Here is a 16812-nt window from a genome sequence, read left to right as displayed (position 1 = left end):
AAGGTAGTTAGAAGACTTAGTGGAAATGTCATCTTGGGAATGCTAACAAAGGTCACCAATTAGTTAACCGCTAAGGGATTCAAAACAATGCTAGGATAACTTACTCTAAATTTTTATATATATTCTGAGATTACACTTTCATTAGAACTGTAGATGGTAGTGATTATCTTGTTTTTAGATCATTCAAAACTTTGGAGTACAATGGATCAATGCAATCTGTAAAAATAAAAAAGATAAAAAATAATAATTATGTGCTACAGTTAAATAGGTCCTATTTCTGCATAAAATTAATGCTCTTATTTTAATTTCACTTTAAATTAAAGGAATTCCACTGAAATGCATAAAAACAACACACACACACAAACCTTTGGATTTAGGGAACTGAGGGCATAGCTTAGTACAGAGCACTTACTTGCCTGGCCTGCAAGAGGTCCTGAATTTGATCCCCAACACTGACAAAAAAAAAAAAAAAAAAAAAAAAACGGATTTGAAATTCAGCCTTGGTCATGTGAATATCAACAGGATTACAAATGGAAATTAAATTATTAATGACAGCAGATGTTGTGATTCTTAGAGTAATAGGAAGAAGAGAACATTTATTGAAATCTGATATGTTTCAGATAATATGTTAGATAGTTTGGTGATAAAAATTTTGAGATCCTTTTATTCTCAGGTATTTGTTTCTCACAGGAAACAAAAGATACAATAATGTGTGTTCTACAGAAAAAAAAAGAAAAACAAACAAACAGAAAAAAACAATGAGAGATCTATATGTAGAGTGTGGACTGGGTTAAGGTGACACACAGGAGATGGTTGGAGGCCTAGGCTCGAATGGTGGAGCCACAGTCTAATGGGCCTGGAACCTGAAGCAGGACTCTGTGAGAGAACACCATCACCACGGACAGGCGGAGAGGAGAGGGCCCAGAAGGCATAATTAGTACTTAAATTGCCCTGATTTCTCATCCATGTCTTCCATTGGCGAAATGCAACCAGAAATCAGAGAGCCTGAGGGGACTCAGTGTGGGTAGTGGAGCCTTTTGAAGCATAGTATATGACAGCTGTGGCTGAGATGGCTGTATGGGGACAAGGGAAGAATAGCACAAGGTTCTTTCTCAGGTATTCAGCTTTGGAAAGCTGTATATGTGTGTTTATCATCCTTATAGTCATTGTTTTAAATGTCAGGAAGGTGATGCTGAAGGCATATTTCCCAGAAAAGCTGAAGAATCCGACATAAAATGCTATGGTTATTGAAATAGCTTGCAGCTGCCTAGCAGTCAAGAAAACAGGAGACCATAGAATTTGCATGACTTTCACTGACTGGAGGCGTAGCAACTTATTCTTGAGGCAGGAATGATCAGTGAAAACACAGAATTCTCAATACAGTGATATAGGTAACATGAACAGTGTTATATTAGAGTTTCAGTGTTATATTAGAGTATACAACATGCATTTAATGTTTTTTATGTTAGTCATTGATTTAAGTGGGATGTTTGATGTTAAATTGTAGGTGTCTGTTTCTATATGTACCTGAACTTTTTCTTTTACTAAATTGTCCAAGATTTTCATTTGTTAATCTATTTGTTTTTAAAGTAGGCATCTCTAAGTGCAGTAAATAAAAAGCAATTTTTAATTATCTTCAAACTCTAAGTTACTATTATTTTGATACTAAAATATAAAAAAAAATTAAAAAGTGAAAACTGAAGTCTGCTCAAACATTTGAGAATATAGTAGTCCTGAGGAGTAAACTACTCCTATCTTTACATGACAATGAATATAGTAATGGCATTATTGTAGCCTTTGATTTATCAAGAAGTCTATAAAAAGTTATGACATTTACAAAAAGAATTCAAGTTCAACTGTGTAGGGACTTACCTTTATGTAACATAGGTGTGTAATGGACATCCTTCCACTTAAATTTATATCATCACATATGTCTGAGGCTGAGAACGTAGATTCTTGTGGATCTGACCTAAGTTATTACCCAGTCCCCGGCCAACTGTGAGACTGGAAATAATCAATAAATGCTTATCTTTGTTCTAAGCCAAATTTTATATCGGGTACAGTGGAAAAAAACATAAAAAGTATAAGGCACAGTTTTGATTTAAAATTCTGGTTTAGTAAGACTCAAAGCAATAGAAAGAATTAGGAGAATATATAGCATGGTAGTTAGCTTTTCATTCATGTGACAAATACCTGAGAAAATCAGCTTACAAGGAGGAAAGATTTATTTTGGTTCAGGGTTTCAGAGGATTCAGTCCATTGTGTGCTGGCTCCAAGGCAAAAATATGGTGGAAGGGAGTGGCAGAGTAACACCGTTCAGATCATGGTGGCCACAAAGCAGAGAGTAAGAGAGAAAAAGAGATAGAAAGTGAGAGAAGAGAAAGAGTGTGTGAGAGGGCATGGGAAGAGGGAACTTGAGACATGGTATACTCTTCCAGGACATGCACTCACTGACCTACTTCCTCCTACTAGGCCTCACCTCTCATACAGTTTCGACTACCTCTCAATAATGCCATCAAATTATGAATCTGTCAGTGGATTAATCCACTGTGAGATCAGAACCTTCAGGATCCTACCACATCTACAGAGACCCACTCTGAACACTGCTGCATTGGGGTCCATGCCTGCAATACATGTAATACATGAACCTTGGGGGACATTACAGATCCAAACCACAAAGCATACAGACCATAACGTATAGTAATAGGTAACTTTTATGTTTAAAAAAGATTCAGAGGAGGGTGAGATAAAGGGAGTTTTGTAGTTGCAGTTGGTTCCAGTAGCAGGGACTTTCCAGGAGGAGAAAGGATAAGGCTTAAGTAATTAAGGAGGAGAGGTGAGAACAATCCTGCTGAAGGTAACCTGTGGTTATCTCTGATATGACCATGAAGTATAAATGGACTGCTACTGAAAGCATGGCTCCTCAGAGGATGTCCTGGCACCAGGTGATAGACATATCATTTCTCTCCTGACCAAATGAGTCAGAATCTATATTTTGACAGAATTCCCTAGTGGTTTATAAGCATGTATATCTGAGACTGGGAACTTAGGTTATTGTGCATCTGACCTAAGTTATTGCCCAGTCCCAGGCCAACTAGAAATAATCAACAAATGTTTATTTGTGATCCATTCTAAGCCAAATTTTATATTAGGTGCCATGGGAATAGTTTATTAGAGCAGCTGTAAGGGCCCATTTTGAGGAGAGTGGGGCTATAAGGGCCTTAATGGTGAAATGAGATGAGATTAGTTAATAGATATTCTGTAGAAAATGTAACATAAGGGTTGTGTCAAATTAATGGCTCTACTGCCCCATGTGTACAATCTGCCCTGTATCATGCATCTGTTATAATATTAAATATAGTATTAGTGTACTATTAAAACAATGGGGTTATTTGGATATTGAATTTCCATATCAGAAATTAATTTTAGTAAAATTAAGAGGCATTTCTTTCAGTGGTTACTTCTTTTCTTTTAAGGTGATGAGGCTTTTTTTGAGAGTCTATTTTAAGGGAACTTTACCTGACATACCTCACAGTCTCTCTAGTTCCCAGGAGACCTCAGTGTATGCATGGCCTTGAGGTGATTCTGCTGTCTCAGAAGCTGGCAGTGCCTCTGTGCTGGTGACTTAAGTGCTTCCTTTGAAACCTGAGCCTTGTGCACTTTCCCCACAACTACAAAGTCTTCTCAGGACAGGCGAAGCATAGCAGTTGCATACCTGTAGTAACCCTGAATGGCCAGGAGCGCATAGTGGCTCTTTTCCATTGTGCTTTTTAATACTAAGTGACTTGCTGACTAAAACATCAGACGTCTTTTCAGCACAGAATTATTTATTTCGTTGATGTCTGTTTGGAAGAAAAGAAAATGACTTTAGAGACTTGGAATGAGGAATTGTATTCAGAATTTGAACTGGATGTCTTTTGAACTATCTGATGTGTTGCTTCCATAGAATAATGAATTGTTGAGATATCCTGGTGATCAAGTTATTGCCAAAGAGAGGATCACATGAGCATCATATTTCATCAGTTTTTTTATTGCAATTTTTGATTTAAATAAGAAAACACAAGTAACTGGGGAGGAATTTAAGTTTGAAATAAGATAGTTAATTTAAGAACCTGTCTTTCAGAAGTGGTGAGATAGCAAGAATAATTTTGTAACGCTGTTATTTAAAAAGATAATTTTATGTATATTTAAATTACTTTGACATTCATGAATTGACAGAAAAATCACTGTGTTCCTGTTAACTGTCAGAAAAATTACACAGAGTTGTCTGTGCTTTATTTCTTAGGTATTACAAACGTTTTCAGGACAAGGCTGAAGAGAGTCCTGGTTTTAACTTCTTAATAAAAATATATTCGTATTCTCTTAATTGGAAATTTATACTATTTTGTTATATTTATCCATTTTTGAAGAGTGTTAGATCAAGTGACTCAAACAATTGAGCTCTACTTTAATAATTAACTCACAATTACTGGAACATCTGAAACCTACTTGGTTATGTGATCTGGTAAATCACAAAACTGCTATTTCCCCACAGTTGAGAATCTCTTTGTTGCCAGCAAAAAGATTATTTTACTGTTAATAAGTTCTTATGGGGTGCTGCAAGTAATATAGGGTATCTCCAAGAGACTGTAAGTACAAATAATAGCATTTAAAGCTAAAAGAAAGGAAGAACACTTATTCAATTTCTCTGATGTTACAGATAAGAAAAACAGAAACCAAACTTGACATCATCAAGAGATAGAGATGAAAATGTACAATTTAAATAGTAAAGAGAATTCTTTCATGGTGTATTTAATTATAGTTGAGTAGTTTTTACCCTGGTCTCTGCCTATAGAAGAAAATGGGAGGAAAATCTGTTACTCATGCCCTTGCAGTGTATGTCCAGAACATACAGCACTCAGGAAGGGACATTTCAGCCTCACAGAAGGCTGCTGTCATTGTTCAGAGGTGGGGTGGGTAGTATGGGAGATACAGAGGGGTGGTTTTCTGAATTAAGTAAAGTATTGTGAGTCCCCAATGAAAGATGTTTGTGAAATTAATTATTTTTCCTCAAAGTGAAGTATTCCCACCCCTTCCATAATTAATTTTTTATTTTTATATTTTATTTTTCCTATATCATATTGATGCATTGTAATTATACATATGAGAAGATAGAACAAAATAATCTGTTCGATATCATTGTTATTTCCTCATTTCCTCCCCTTCTTCCCCACCTGGCCTCTTTCCTCTACTCTACTGGTCTCCTTTCTACTTTTACCACTGAAAGAAATGCCTCTTAATTTTACTAAAATTAATTTCTGATATGGAAATTCAATATCCAAATAACCCCATTGTTTTAATAGTACACTAATACTATATTTAATATTATAACAGATGCATGATCAAAAAGTAGAAAGTAGATCAAAGCCCCATGTTTTTTCCTGTTTCCTTTCTAGCTTCCCCATATGAGAGAAAAACATATCACCCTTGACCATGGAATTCATTTTTCAAAGTTTATTACAAATGTTTAAACAGTTTTAGAAAATAATTTTGTCATGTTACTTGAAATTTTCAGTGGTGGGAGGGTAATACCAGAGCATCCAACCTACATCCAGACTTCCAGCATAACTGCTTTTTCAATGCCACCATGTTTATGTTAGATTATTACTTTGCCAGAAAGCAGTGAATATTTTAAAAGTCCACATTAAATTGCAAATTATGTCCTGGGCTTGCATTTGTCATTTGATTAGGTTATCTAATAGTATGTACTACCATTTAAGATTGTTTAAATCACATTCATCTTGGGAATAAATGAAAGGTATGTTACCTTTGTGAAAAAGTAACAAATTTAGTCTTATGTATTTTTGTGCTATTTACAGTTTTTCAGTAATTACAATGAATTCTGTGTGAAATGAATGTTTAAATTTTACTTGGAATATGATCTGTCTTCTACTTTTAATGTTGTGTTAGTCAGCTTCACATTACTACAACCAAATACATTAGACATTTAACTTTATAAAGACAAAAGGTTCATTTAGCTCTCAGTTCATTTAACTCTCAGTTTTTAAGGCTTAAATTTAGGCTTAGGTTGCCCATTGCTTTGGGCCTGTGGTGAGGACAGCACATGACAATGGTGTGAGCGATCATAGAACAGGCTGTCAATCTTGAGCAAGAAGCAGAGAAGATGAGCAAAGCCTACAATCTCATGAGGTTATGCCCCCAATGACTCTCATAAGGCCACACCTCCTAAAAGTTTCTCAACACCTCCCAACAGAGCAACTCTGGGACCAAGTCTTCACATATGTACTTTTGGAGGGCACTGTTCACATTCAAATGATAGCAACTACCAATCTGGAAAACTCAGTTATCACACAATGCTCATCCTCAGGCAGTTCTTAGTGACTAATCAACAGTCATCTTCAACTCTTGTATGACCTAGTGCAATAATAATTTTGAAGCTATGAAAAGTAAATAATTCCCCAAAGCATGAATTTCCAAATTATATAAATCTGAAAATAGCTATAAATTTACTATGTTCAAGAAGATATATTTGTAGATACTTAAACTTTTCAAGAAAAAACTTCTCAATAACAAAGAGAAAGAAAAAGCTAAATTTCTAATGAGATTTTTGCTTAATACACAGTGATATAATTACTGGTAGGCTAGCAGTATTAACTCTACTAAAAACCACCTTTTTGAATGATTTCCAACTACCACTGAATGTTTTTTTGAGCAGAGTAGCAGGCATCCTGGTGGGAATATGAACTGCACATGCTCATTCATATTTCACAAAGGAAATTATTCAAAGTTTCATGTGTGTCCAGATACCTGCCTAATATCCACTTTCTACAAATACAGTATATTAGTATTAATGCCATTATGTGTTAGAAGTCTTTCGTTAAGATTTAAATTCACACACACACATACTTGAAATAAGTAAGCCTCCGTGTTGGGTTGGCTTAAAAATGTAGAGCTAGGGATACAGCTCAGTGGTAGAGCACATGCCTAGTGCACACAAGGCTCTGGGTTCAACCCCCAGAACCCCCAGAAGCAAAAACCAGGAAAAAAAAAGTACTAATAAAAAGAAGAATGTCCACAGTATTCTCAGTTTCTTTTAGCAATAAAAATTCATTGAAGACATAACTATGTTCTAAGAAGGAACAACTTGTAGATGTTGCTGGAAAACGAAGATGTTTCATTTCTATATACCCCACAGATTTTATAAGAAATGGTAATTTTAATGTGGTTTGACTTGTGTGCTGGGTGAATAGTTCACAGAGGGAAAGAAACAAAGCAAAGACCCCTACCACCATCTTGGCTTAATTTTCTCAAACCTGAATTTAAATAGCAATACTTAGAGACCACCCTACATTTAAATAGGATGGGTTGCATGAATTATTGGCAGTCTTAAAACCTGAAATATCATGTTGTAGAATAAAAATATACACATATCATACTGTTGTCATGTCATGACAGTATTTCTTCCAGAACTGCTACATTTCCAGTACTTTATTTTTTAAGAACCTTTTTGATTTGTATTATTGAAGTTGATCTAAACATCTATTCTTGATTACATTCTTTCAATAGATAATTTATTTTAAATTGTCACTAATTAATATTTATCAATTATTGATAAAGAACTGAATTTGGTTGTATGCCACCTCTGCCACTGTTCTTATGTTAAAATAATAATGCCCTTATTGGCAATTTTATAGTTTATTCACTATGTTTTCCTGTTTTCAGTAGGCTGAACAAAAATTGAGGTTGCAAGTTAAAAACAACTTCTACATGGTATATACACAATAAATAAATTTTAGTCCTCAAAGTCATCTTTCTGAGTAACCAAATTTCAGCTGACATGTTTTATAAACAAGAAAAATTAGCCAAAAGCATATGAATGATATAATTTAGATTTTATTTCAAATTTCACATAATATGTATAAACAAACTTGAAATGTACAAATTTATAAGTTTGAAACTAGTTGTATATCTTCTCAAAAATGGGTCCATCTACAATTTCATCAGGAAAAAAAATTATATCTAAGATTATAGAATCTTGTGAAACAAGAGCAAAATGACCTTGAGTGAAGATCTTCAGGACTCTAATACAGGCTCATCTGGTGGCACTCCCTTGGGGTCTTACATGACCTTGACCCTGACCTGGACCTCCATCATCTGAGGCCTTGCACAGGCTCAGGCTTCATGCCTGGGCTGGAGCTCACAAAGCGGAGCAAAGAGTTCTTGATCTCTGTCTCTGTAGTTTGTCTATCCACATTGTCTTTCTAGCTCTTTCTTTGCTGTGGTTCAACTTGTAAATTGTTGATCAAGGTATTCAAAATGTTTCTTAAAATTGAAAATAAACATAAACCAAAAGCTGATAGAAGCTCTATTTCCTAACCTAATCTCAGAAGTCTCACAACCTTATTCTGTTTATCAGAAGTCACTATGCAGTTCAGACTGAAGGAGAGAGAGGGCAATTCATCTATATCTTTTGTGGGGAGGACATTTTAAAATAATCACAGTGGTTATTAGGCATTATTTCCTTAGCCATCTAGATCTGTTTATGATCTTCCTCTGGCTCCTGACTGCTTCTGACAGGAGGTAGCTGGATTGGACACCTTGGAATAGCATAGTTTTGTAGTTTGTCTTAGCAAGATGCAAGAACCTGATTTCCAGCATTGAGGACAATTTGTTTGTCCCTTAGGGACAACCTACTTTGCAGACAGTTCTACCTGGAAACATGACTGCTTTTGAGAGATGATTATTTCTCCAACTTTTTGGAAATAAGAGGAAAATCAGCATTTTGCCCATTTTCTGGGACTTGAGCCAAATTCATTAGTTTTTACTTAAATTTTGTTTGGACAGATAATGATAGCAACTTGAATTATATCTTTGCATAATAGATAAAATTGTAATTATAAAGTTGTCAAACTAATTAATAGATACAAGTAATGAATAGTATGCCCAAATTAACAAAAAATACTTGTCTGATAAATATTTGTCACATGCATTTCTCACATCTGTTGTAAAACTGGTTATCTTGAATATTTGCATTAATTAACAGTAAAATTTAAGTTTTTCTGAAAGTCAATCATTCTTACAGCTCCTAAATTTTTAGCTGCATGTTAATATATTTCCTTGTATTTTCCTAGTCAATAAAAGTGTGCAGTAATAGGAATATACTTATTCTAACTTGAATAAATTTTACTTTGTCACTTTGAAAACATGATTTTCTTTATTTTAGATTCACAGTTGAATGGGGAATAATGATTATTTAGGAAAAATTATATGGATGAATTAAGAGACAACTCCTCACACTTGTCTTTGTGTGTGTGTGTGTGTGTGTGTGTGTGTTTGTGTGTTTCCATGGTTTCTTTCAGTTTTTAAAATCAAAGCAACAAATTCTCCCCACACTGACTTCTTCCTTTCTTCAACTTCTGCCTCACCTTTCTTCCTTCTGTGCAAAATACTAATTTGCCCACACTTGATTTATTCTTCATTTTCTTTCCATCCATTTATTAAGATTTCTCCCTCTCTCACCCATCTGAAATTGCTCTTAATCAAGAACTGGTACTTAGCAAACCTCATATTTCTTGACCTTTCCATGGCACTGGGTCTCATTGCCTGTTCTTTATTCCCCAAATCTCTCTTTCCATCATTCCTGTAATCAAGTCCTTTTTAGAGTCTCTTTCAACTTTCCGATCCCATTTTCCTGACGTAATTACTATCTTAATTGTTTCTTCTCCTCTTTGATTTTGGTAACCCTAGAATTTTTTTTTTCATTACTCTTCTCATTGCACATTTTTTTTCCTGAAGAAATTAATCTCTGGGTGAATAACTGCAAAATTCTGCACATAGTTTTTTCCTCAGAACCCCAATTATTTATTTCTGTGTTCTACTTGGCAAATATATAGCCTTCAGACCTCCTGCCAAGATTCTGCAAGGGAAAGCCCGAGATACATACTTCTTTTGCAACAATCTAGTTCTCTTGCCCTTTTTCCTTTCTGCCCATTTGATAACATGTCAGTCTTCACCTTTTCTTTTTCTTTACCACAACTTCAGTCTTTCGTCAACTTCGAGGAATTTAAATTCCTCAGTGTTATTTCAGTCTGTCTGCTCTTCTGCAATCTCATCACTAGTCTTGTGGTTGTTCTCATGTTCTCTTCCCAGAACTCTTGAACCCAGTTCTACCTGACTCTATGGTTTTACTATCATATTTAGCACACTGCCTATTTCAAATTAATAACAAGTTGAATAACTAAACCCAGGAAAGCTATTTCTGTAATCATTTTTATAAATTCAATAATTTCCTCATAAATTATTTTAAAGTGAATTGGTTGTCATTGAATTTTATGTATAAAAACCATGTATATTTTATAGGAATCAAATTTATTATTCATTCATGTATTCAACAAGCATTTATTAGTCACCTTGTCTCTATGACAGACTCAGAAAATGCATGAGGTAAATTGCCCTGTGACAACTCCATGTCTCAGGAACATGATCAGATATGTAAACAGACATTAACACTATAGTAATAGATGCTAAGTAAAGAAATATAAAAAGTCTTTGAGAACTCCAAGGAGAGTATAGCTTACATCTAAAGAACTGAAGAGGTATTGCAGAGACTATGTTATGTAAAGTTGGATAGGAAAGAAGAGTAGAGGTCTATGTGACAAATAACTGAAGTTTAAGGCAGAGGAAACAGTGCCAGTAAGGAATAGCATGTCATCATATGGAACATGGACTGTGGGTTTTATGTGTTTGGGATTTTATTGGGTGTGTGTAGGCAGAAAAATATATTTGTGATTGCTTTAGTAGCTCTCAACATTTGTAAGACATATTGGTTAGAGAAACTACATAGTCGAAGAGATTAATTAGAAGGCTAATGCAAAAAGCTAGATGCTAGATAAGAAGATTAAGATGATAAGACCAAGATGTTGACTTTACAGAGAAGAAAGAAATCCTAAGAACGGAATAATGCTAGAATCCTAAGAAGTGTCCATACTCTCTATATGCACACCTTATGCTTGTAACTATTTTATTTCTGTTTTGAATTGTAGACCTGGGATGTAGAGCTGGAAAGATCTGCAGAATCCTGGGCTGAAACTTGTTTGTGGGAGCATGGACCTGCAAGTCTGCTTCCATCCATTGGACAAAATTTGGGAGCACATTGGGGAAGGTAGCTTAAAATGTGAATTTTTGTTTTTGGAAACGTAGTGCTAGCAATGATATACTTATTCATTTCTCATTACAAACTTTCAAAGACTTAGTGCTTTAAAGAAAAAAATCATAAAACAAATAACAAAAAACAAATATCACACCAGAATTGTCAGCAGGCTTTTAGGCTTATTTTAAATTATTGATATATTGGTAGTATAATGGTCACAAGTGTTTAAAATATGTAACTTACACAAAACTATCTTTCTACCAAGTTTTATTATATGTTTTGCCATATTTTGTTTTAAAGTTTTTCAAACTTTATTATTCTTGTGATTTTTTTTTCCTGTAATAGATATAGACCCCCAACATTTCATGTGCAAGCGTGGTATGATGAAGTGAGAGACTTTAGCTACCCTTATGAACATGAATGCAACCCATATTGTCCATTCAGATGTTCTGGTCCTGTATGTACTCATTACACACAGGTATGTTTTGGGTATGTTACACTCCATTCTTCCAAATCTAATTATGCAACAGGAGGAGAACATAGCTTACTGAGTGTGTTTTTATTATGTTATTTGATATGGTTATTATTTTAAAAATTTACATAATTACTGATTACATGAAACAGCTTATAAAAAGTCCAAAATATTTAAAAAGACATTATTTCAATGATTTTTACATATGAAACATCTTTTAAAAAGGCCTTAATAAATGCATATGGGGAGCAGTTTTTTATCTTCAATGTCAAAGTTTTATTCCAAATAATAAAATTGTAGTTCTATTTACCAATGGCAATTCAATTTTTATAAAAATAGGTGTGCAACATTTATGTATTTTTTTATATTTGTGTTACTATTTGGTATTTAATGCGTTCTAAATTTCTAAATCCAACAATAGGCAGATTAGACTAAACAAAACTCACTACTGATCTCAGTTTCTAGAATTTGTACAGCCTATTATCAGTGAGACTAATCTATCAGTGAGATGAACCCTATATGTCTTTGCCATGTGATAAGATTTAAGATCAACTTGGACCTTCCTAATTATAGTGGCACAATGAAAAGATCCTGTTATATAAGAAGTCTCAACACTTAAGTTTTTATCTGAGTGTTCTTTGTTTAAGATGTAAAATTCAGTTCATAGACACGTTAATATGGCAAACAGGTTTGCGAAGATATTAAATTGTGAATTATTTAGTAAGTTTATATTTCATAAATGCTGACATTTTATTCAAGAAAGAACTATTTACCTTTAGACTGCTTTTAAAAATTTAATTCGGCAAAAGCCAAAGTCTCGGGGAAGATAGTTGGATGATAAATGTTGGTTTCTCAAGTTCAGTTTTTATCCATTTTTCTCCGAGATGTGTTATCTTATTTCATCTTAGCCTGCTTTTTCTGAATCTTTCTTTTCTAGGTGGTTTGGGCAACAAGTAACAGAATAGGCTGTGCCATTAACTTGTGCCACAACATGAACATCTGGGGGCAGATATGGCCCAAAGCTGTCTACTTGGTGTGCAATTATTCCCCAAAGTAAGTAGACAAAACATTACATGTAACTTTGTCTTAACAACATGAAAATAATTTATATTTGTGACTTTTTTTCTCATTTTCAGTGTATATTGAGTAAAAGCACATTGTTTTAATTCAGCTTATCTAATATGATACTGATTATAGTTGCATAGTGTATAAAATCAGTGCTTAAAGGGTCTATAAAAATTGAAAATATAATCTTTGTGAAGACAGGAATCATAGTTTTATGTCTTCGGTTTCACTCATTGAACTATTTTGTTCCATAGATGTTTAGTAATTTTGATTAGAGATTATCAAATATAGATTAACTGAGAAATATATTTTTTATCTTTATAAAGATCATTTGAATGACTAAAAAAATTATACAACCATTCTTAGGGTCAAATTTAAATTTGTGAGCTATTTTTATTAAAGCATGTGGGATATAGTTTAGTTTTAGTTTTCTGTAATTTTTTAAAATCTTAAACAGTATGTAGCAAACTGTTTTGATTATTTTCAGAAGAATGAGACAGAAATCTATATTTAAACCTAGTAACCAAAGGACTTCATACTTAAATATATACATGCAATAAATACATCAAGATCATTACTTAGAATATTCAAATATGGTGATATGTTGCAATGTCTTATAAATCATGCCATTAGACCATCTCTTAATGGAGTGGATCATCTCTTTAAGGGGAAACTGGTGGGGCCATGCCCCTTACAAACATGGACGACCCTGTTCTGCTTGCCCACCTAGTTTTGGAGGGGGCTGTAGAGAAAATCTGTGCTACAAAGGTAAATGCTATTTTGTTGTAATGTTCACTTTGGTTTATATTTTAATTCAGTTTCTGCATTAATTTACATTAAAAATATAAAAAAATAAAACTGGGGGTGAGGCTCAGGGTAGAGTGCTTGCTTAGCTTGTGAGAGGCTCTGGATTCACTTCACAGCACCACACACATTTGAAAAACAATAATAATTAATTCAAAAATGCACTTAATTATACAAAAGTACACTTAGTTTCCAGAGCTATGTTTTAAATATTTTAAGAAGCCATTTTAAAAATGTGTATAATTTATTTTAAAATAATTGTTATAATAGTATTATGTCTATTATACCAATGTATATTTAAAAGAAAGTTACATGATTCTTTCAGATAACCACTTCTAATTCTACTTTGAAATTACTCCAGAGGTACAGTTTATATTCTTAAGAATGACAGTATATATTCTAAAAGCTCTCTGGATATATTGTTCACTAGAGTTGTTTTCATAACATCATAATTGTTTAAGACTTTGACAATTTAATATAGTTCATTTTTAGTGATTTTAGAGTTTTCACAAAACTATCTCTCCATGTACCTTATGCTCAATGAATTATATTGCTTCTCCACTTCTCACTGTAGGCTATACAATTGTTTATGCCAAAATATCCAAAAATATTATAATGGTTCTATAAAACTGTTAAAATATTAGTGCATTTGTGGTATCATAAAACTGTTATAATAGTGCACTCACATGTATTTGAAATCTTAAAAAGTCAATATAAATATGGTGTCATATTTATAGTACACAAAGACACAATATATGCGACAGAGCTTTTCCAAGGCTTTACTTCTCTTAGTTGACTTTCCCCTGCCTTCATACTTCCTTTTTCCTAGATTTTGAGTTCTGGACACACGTAAACATAATACACTCCTTCAAAACATGCTTCTGATGAGCGCTTGCTATAGAAGTGTCTGAGAAAAAAAAATTATATTTAAAGCTTAAAACTAACTCCTGTTGTCAAGTTAATATTTTTGCACACTGAATTCCTTCTGAAAACAAAACAAAACAAAAAAACTTTCTAAGGAAATGAATATTTTAGTAAATAACAACAGCACATCAATCCTTCTTTCCAAATTTCCATGTGGGAGAATCCTAAGAATATGATTCATTTGGGAAAGTAAGACTTGCATTTCCTAAGCCCTGGCATTATTGTAGATTTTCTGATGTCATTATGAAAACCAAACACTGATAACATACTGAAATATAAGCAGAGTTTAGAAATGACTCCATTGACTATTAGTCAGACACGAACAGAGATGAATCAAGCCAGATACTAACACAGATGAATCAAGGGCTCAAAACCCTGTATGTGTATTTCATGTACTTCAGTGCAGGAAATAACATTATGACCTTGCACCAAAATCTTTGCCAAAGGATTACTGATTTTTCTAGTTTTAAATGTTGAACTTTGTATACAGGCGTTTCATTATTTAGTAATTTTTGCTCTTGTAAACTGGGATTCATATTTCTCAAACATTTCTTTCTTTCTGACAGAAGGGTCAGACAGCTATTATCCTCCTCGAGAAGAAGAAACCAATGAGATTGAGCGGCAGCAGGCACAAGTACGTGACACTCATGTCCGGACACGATCCGATGACAGCAACAGAAATGAAGTCATCAGCACACAGCAAATGTGTAAGACCTCTCTCTGTATCACGTATAGGAGTTTAAATTTTTTTTATCGATGACCAGGCTGTGTATATTTTATTAATTCGAATGTTTTTAGAATGAACCCAAAACTTGTCATTACATTATACATAACAAATGTGTCAGCTTTTACGTTATCTAGATGATGTTGGTGATTTCTTTTCCTTTTAGCCCAAATTGTTTCTTGTGAAGTAAGATTACGAGACCAGTGCAAAGGGACAACCTGCAATAGGTATTACTTAATATTATTCTCAAAATCAACTAACAAAATATAAGAAATATTTTCATGGTATACTGATGTACAGAGAAGCTAAATTTTTGTCCCCATTACTTTCATTTAGGTATGAATGTCCTGCTGGCTGTTTGGATAGTAAAGCTAAAGTAATTGGCAGTGTACACTATGAAATGGTAGGTATTATAAATGTTAATTTTATGGAAATTGAATCCTTCCATATAATTTTTAAGTTTTGCATGTGGAATGTTAGCAACTTATATTAAGTATATTTTTCTTAGAAATATTTAATTTAGATTCATATAAGTAGTAAATAGTTGTATCTTAGGCAAAGCTTAAATATTTTAACTTTCTTATGTCTCTTCTTTATATTTCAAGCAATCTAGCATCTGTAGAGCTGCAATTCATTATGGTATCATAGACAATGATGGTGGTTGGGTTGATATCACTAGACAAGGAAGAAAACATTATTTCATCAAGTCCAATAGAAATGGTGTTCAAACAATTGGGTAAGTACTCAAATGATCTTTTGGACCAGATGATTTTAAATTGTAACAATGAACTAAAACATTCTTTTAGAGCAAAGTGTAGAAGCATTTAATTTATGAAGAGAGAAGTTGGTAATTTTCAAGATTTATTTTAGCTACATGATTTCCATAGATTAAAAAGGAGAAAAAGGATCTAAATTCAAAGGTGAAACCTTTTTACTTATAAAGGGCATGGTCTCAATTTTCAGTAGGTTCATTAAGAATGTGTGAATTTACAGTTGATCCTTAATGTAAAGCAGTGACTTTTTCAGCTATTACAGATAATACCCCAGAGAAGACTAATTAATTTGCATATTCTTTCTACCCTGTTTAGAGAAAATGGCTTATTTCATGCAACAGTAATTTTTTAATCAATTAAATTAGATCACTAGGTAAAGAGCATTTGGAAAAGTTAACTAAGTCTATAATGTACCTTATTGCCTTCCTTTGTCAGTCTAAATATAATTCAATACCATAAGAAGCATTGGTTACCTTTTTCAGTGTTTTTTATATTATGTACCCTATGTAACTTATTCTGAAACACTACATTTTTGTTCATTTTCTGTAGAAGTTGAAATAATTTTTTGAAATATCTTTGTGTGGTAACTTTTTTCTTATTTTGATACTGAGGATTGAGCCCAGGGGTACTTTACCACTGAGTTATATCCCCTTTTTATTTTTTTTATTTTGAGATGGGATCTTATTAAGTTGCTAAGATACTTGCTAAATTGCTGAGGCTGGCCTTGAACTTGCAATGTCCTGCCTCAGCCTTCCAGCCAAATCACTGGGATTACAGGTATGAGCACTGTGCTTAGCAGCATTCTTTTTTTTTTTTTTCTTTTTTTCTAAGTAAAACAGCAATAACAATTAAAAAGAAAGAAAAAGAAACCATTGTTGAACTTCAGATGAATGTTTTTCTT

General features: G+C 33.4%; 1 protein-coding gene across 2 annotated transcripts in view; it reads left to right on the top strand.

Moving 5' to 3' along the window:
- The window catches only part of Crispld1 (cysteine rich secretory protein LCCL domain containing 1), a 44618-nt gene that overhangs the window by 13926 nt on the left and 13880 nt on the right, over positions 1–16812 (top strand). The window contains exons 3-10 of one of the 2 annotated variants that reach the window (XM_047562991.1): positions 11043–11161; positions 11495–11627; positions 12559–12674; positions 13354–13454; positions 14981–15121; positions 15305–15365; positions 15475–15541; positions 15744–15874. In XM_047562991.1, the coding sequence (XP_047418947.1) occupies positions 11043–11161; positions 11495–11627; positions 12559–12674; positions 13354–13454; positions 14981–15121; positions 15305–15365; positions 15475–15541; positions 15744–15874 (869 nt within the window). Of the gene's footprint in view, positions 1–11042; positions 11162–11494; positions 11628–12558; positions 12675–13353; positions 13455–14980; positions 15122–15304; positions 15366–15474; positions 15542–15743; positions 15875–16812 lie in introns of those variants that run through there. The other variant, XM_047562996.1, reaches the window with a different exon arrangement.

The sequence above is a fragment of the Sciurus carolinensis genome, chromosome 1, assembly GCF_902686445.1.
Source record: "Sciurus carolinensis chromosome 1, mSciCar1.2, whole genome shotgun sequence".
NCBI classification, from domain to species: Eukaryota; Metazoa; Chordata; class Mammalia; order Rodentia; family Sciuridae; genus Sciurus; species Sciurus carolinensis.
Note: the sequence above shows the minus strand (reverse complement) of the source record. Positions and strands in the feature narration are given on the sequence as shown.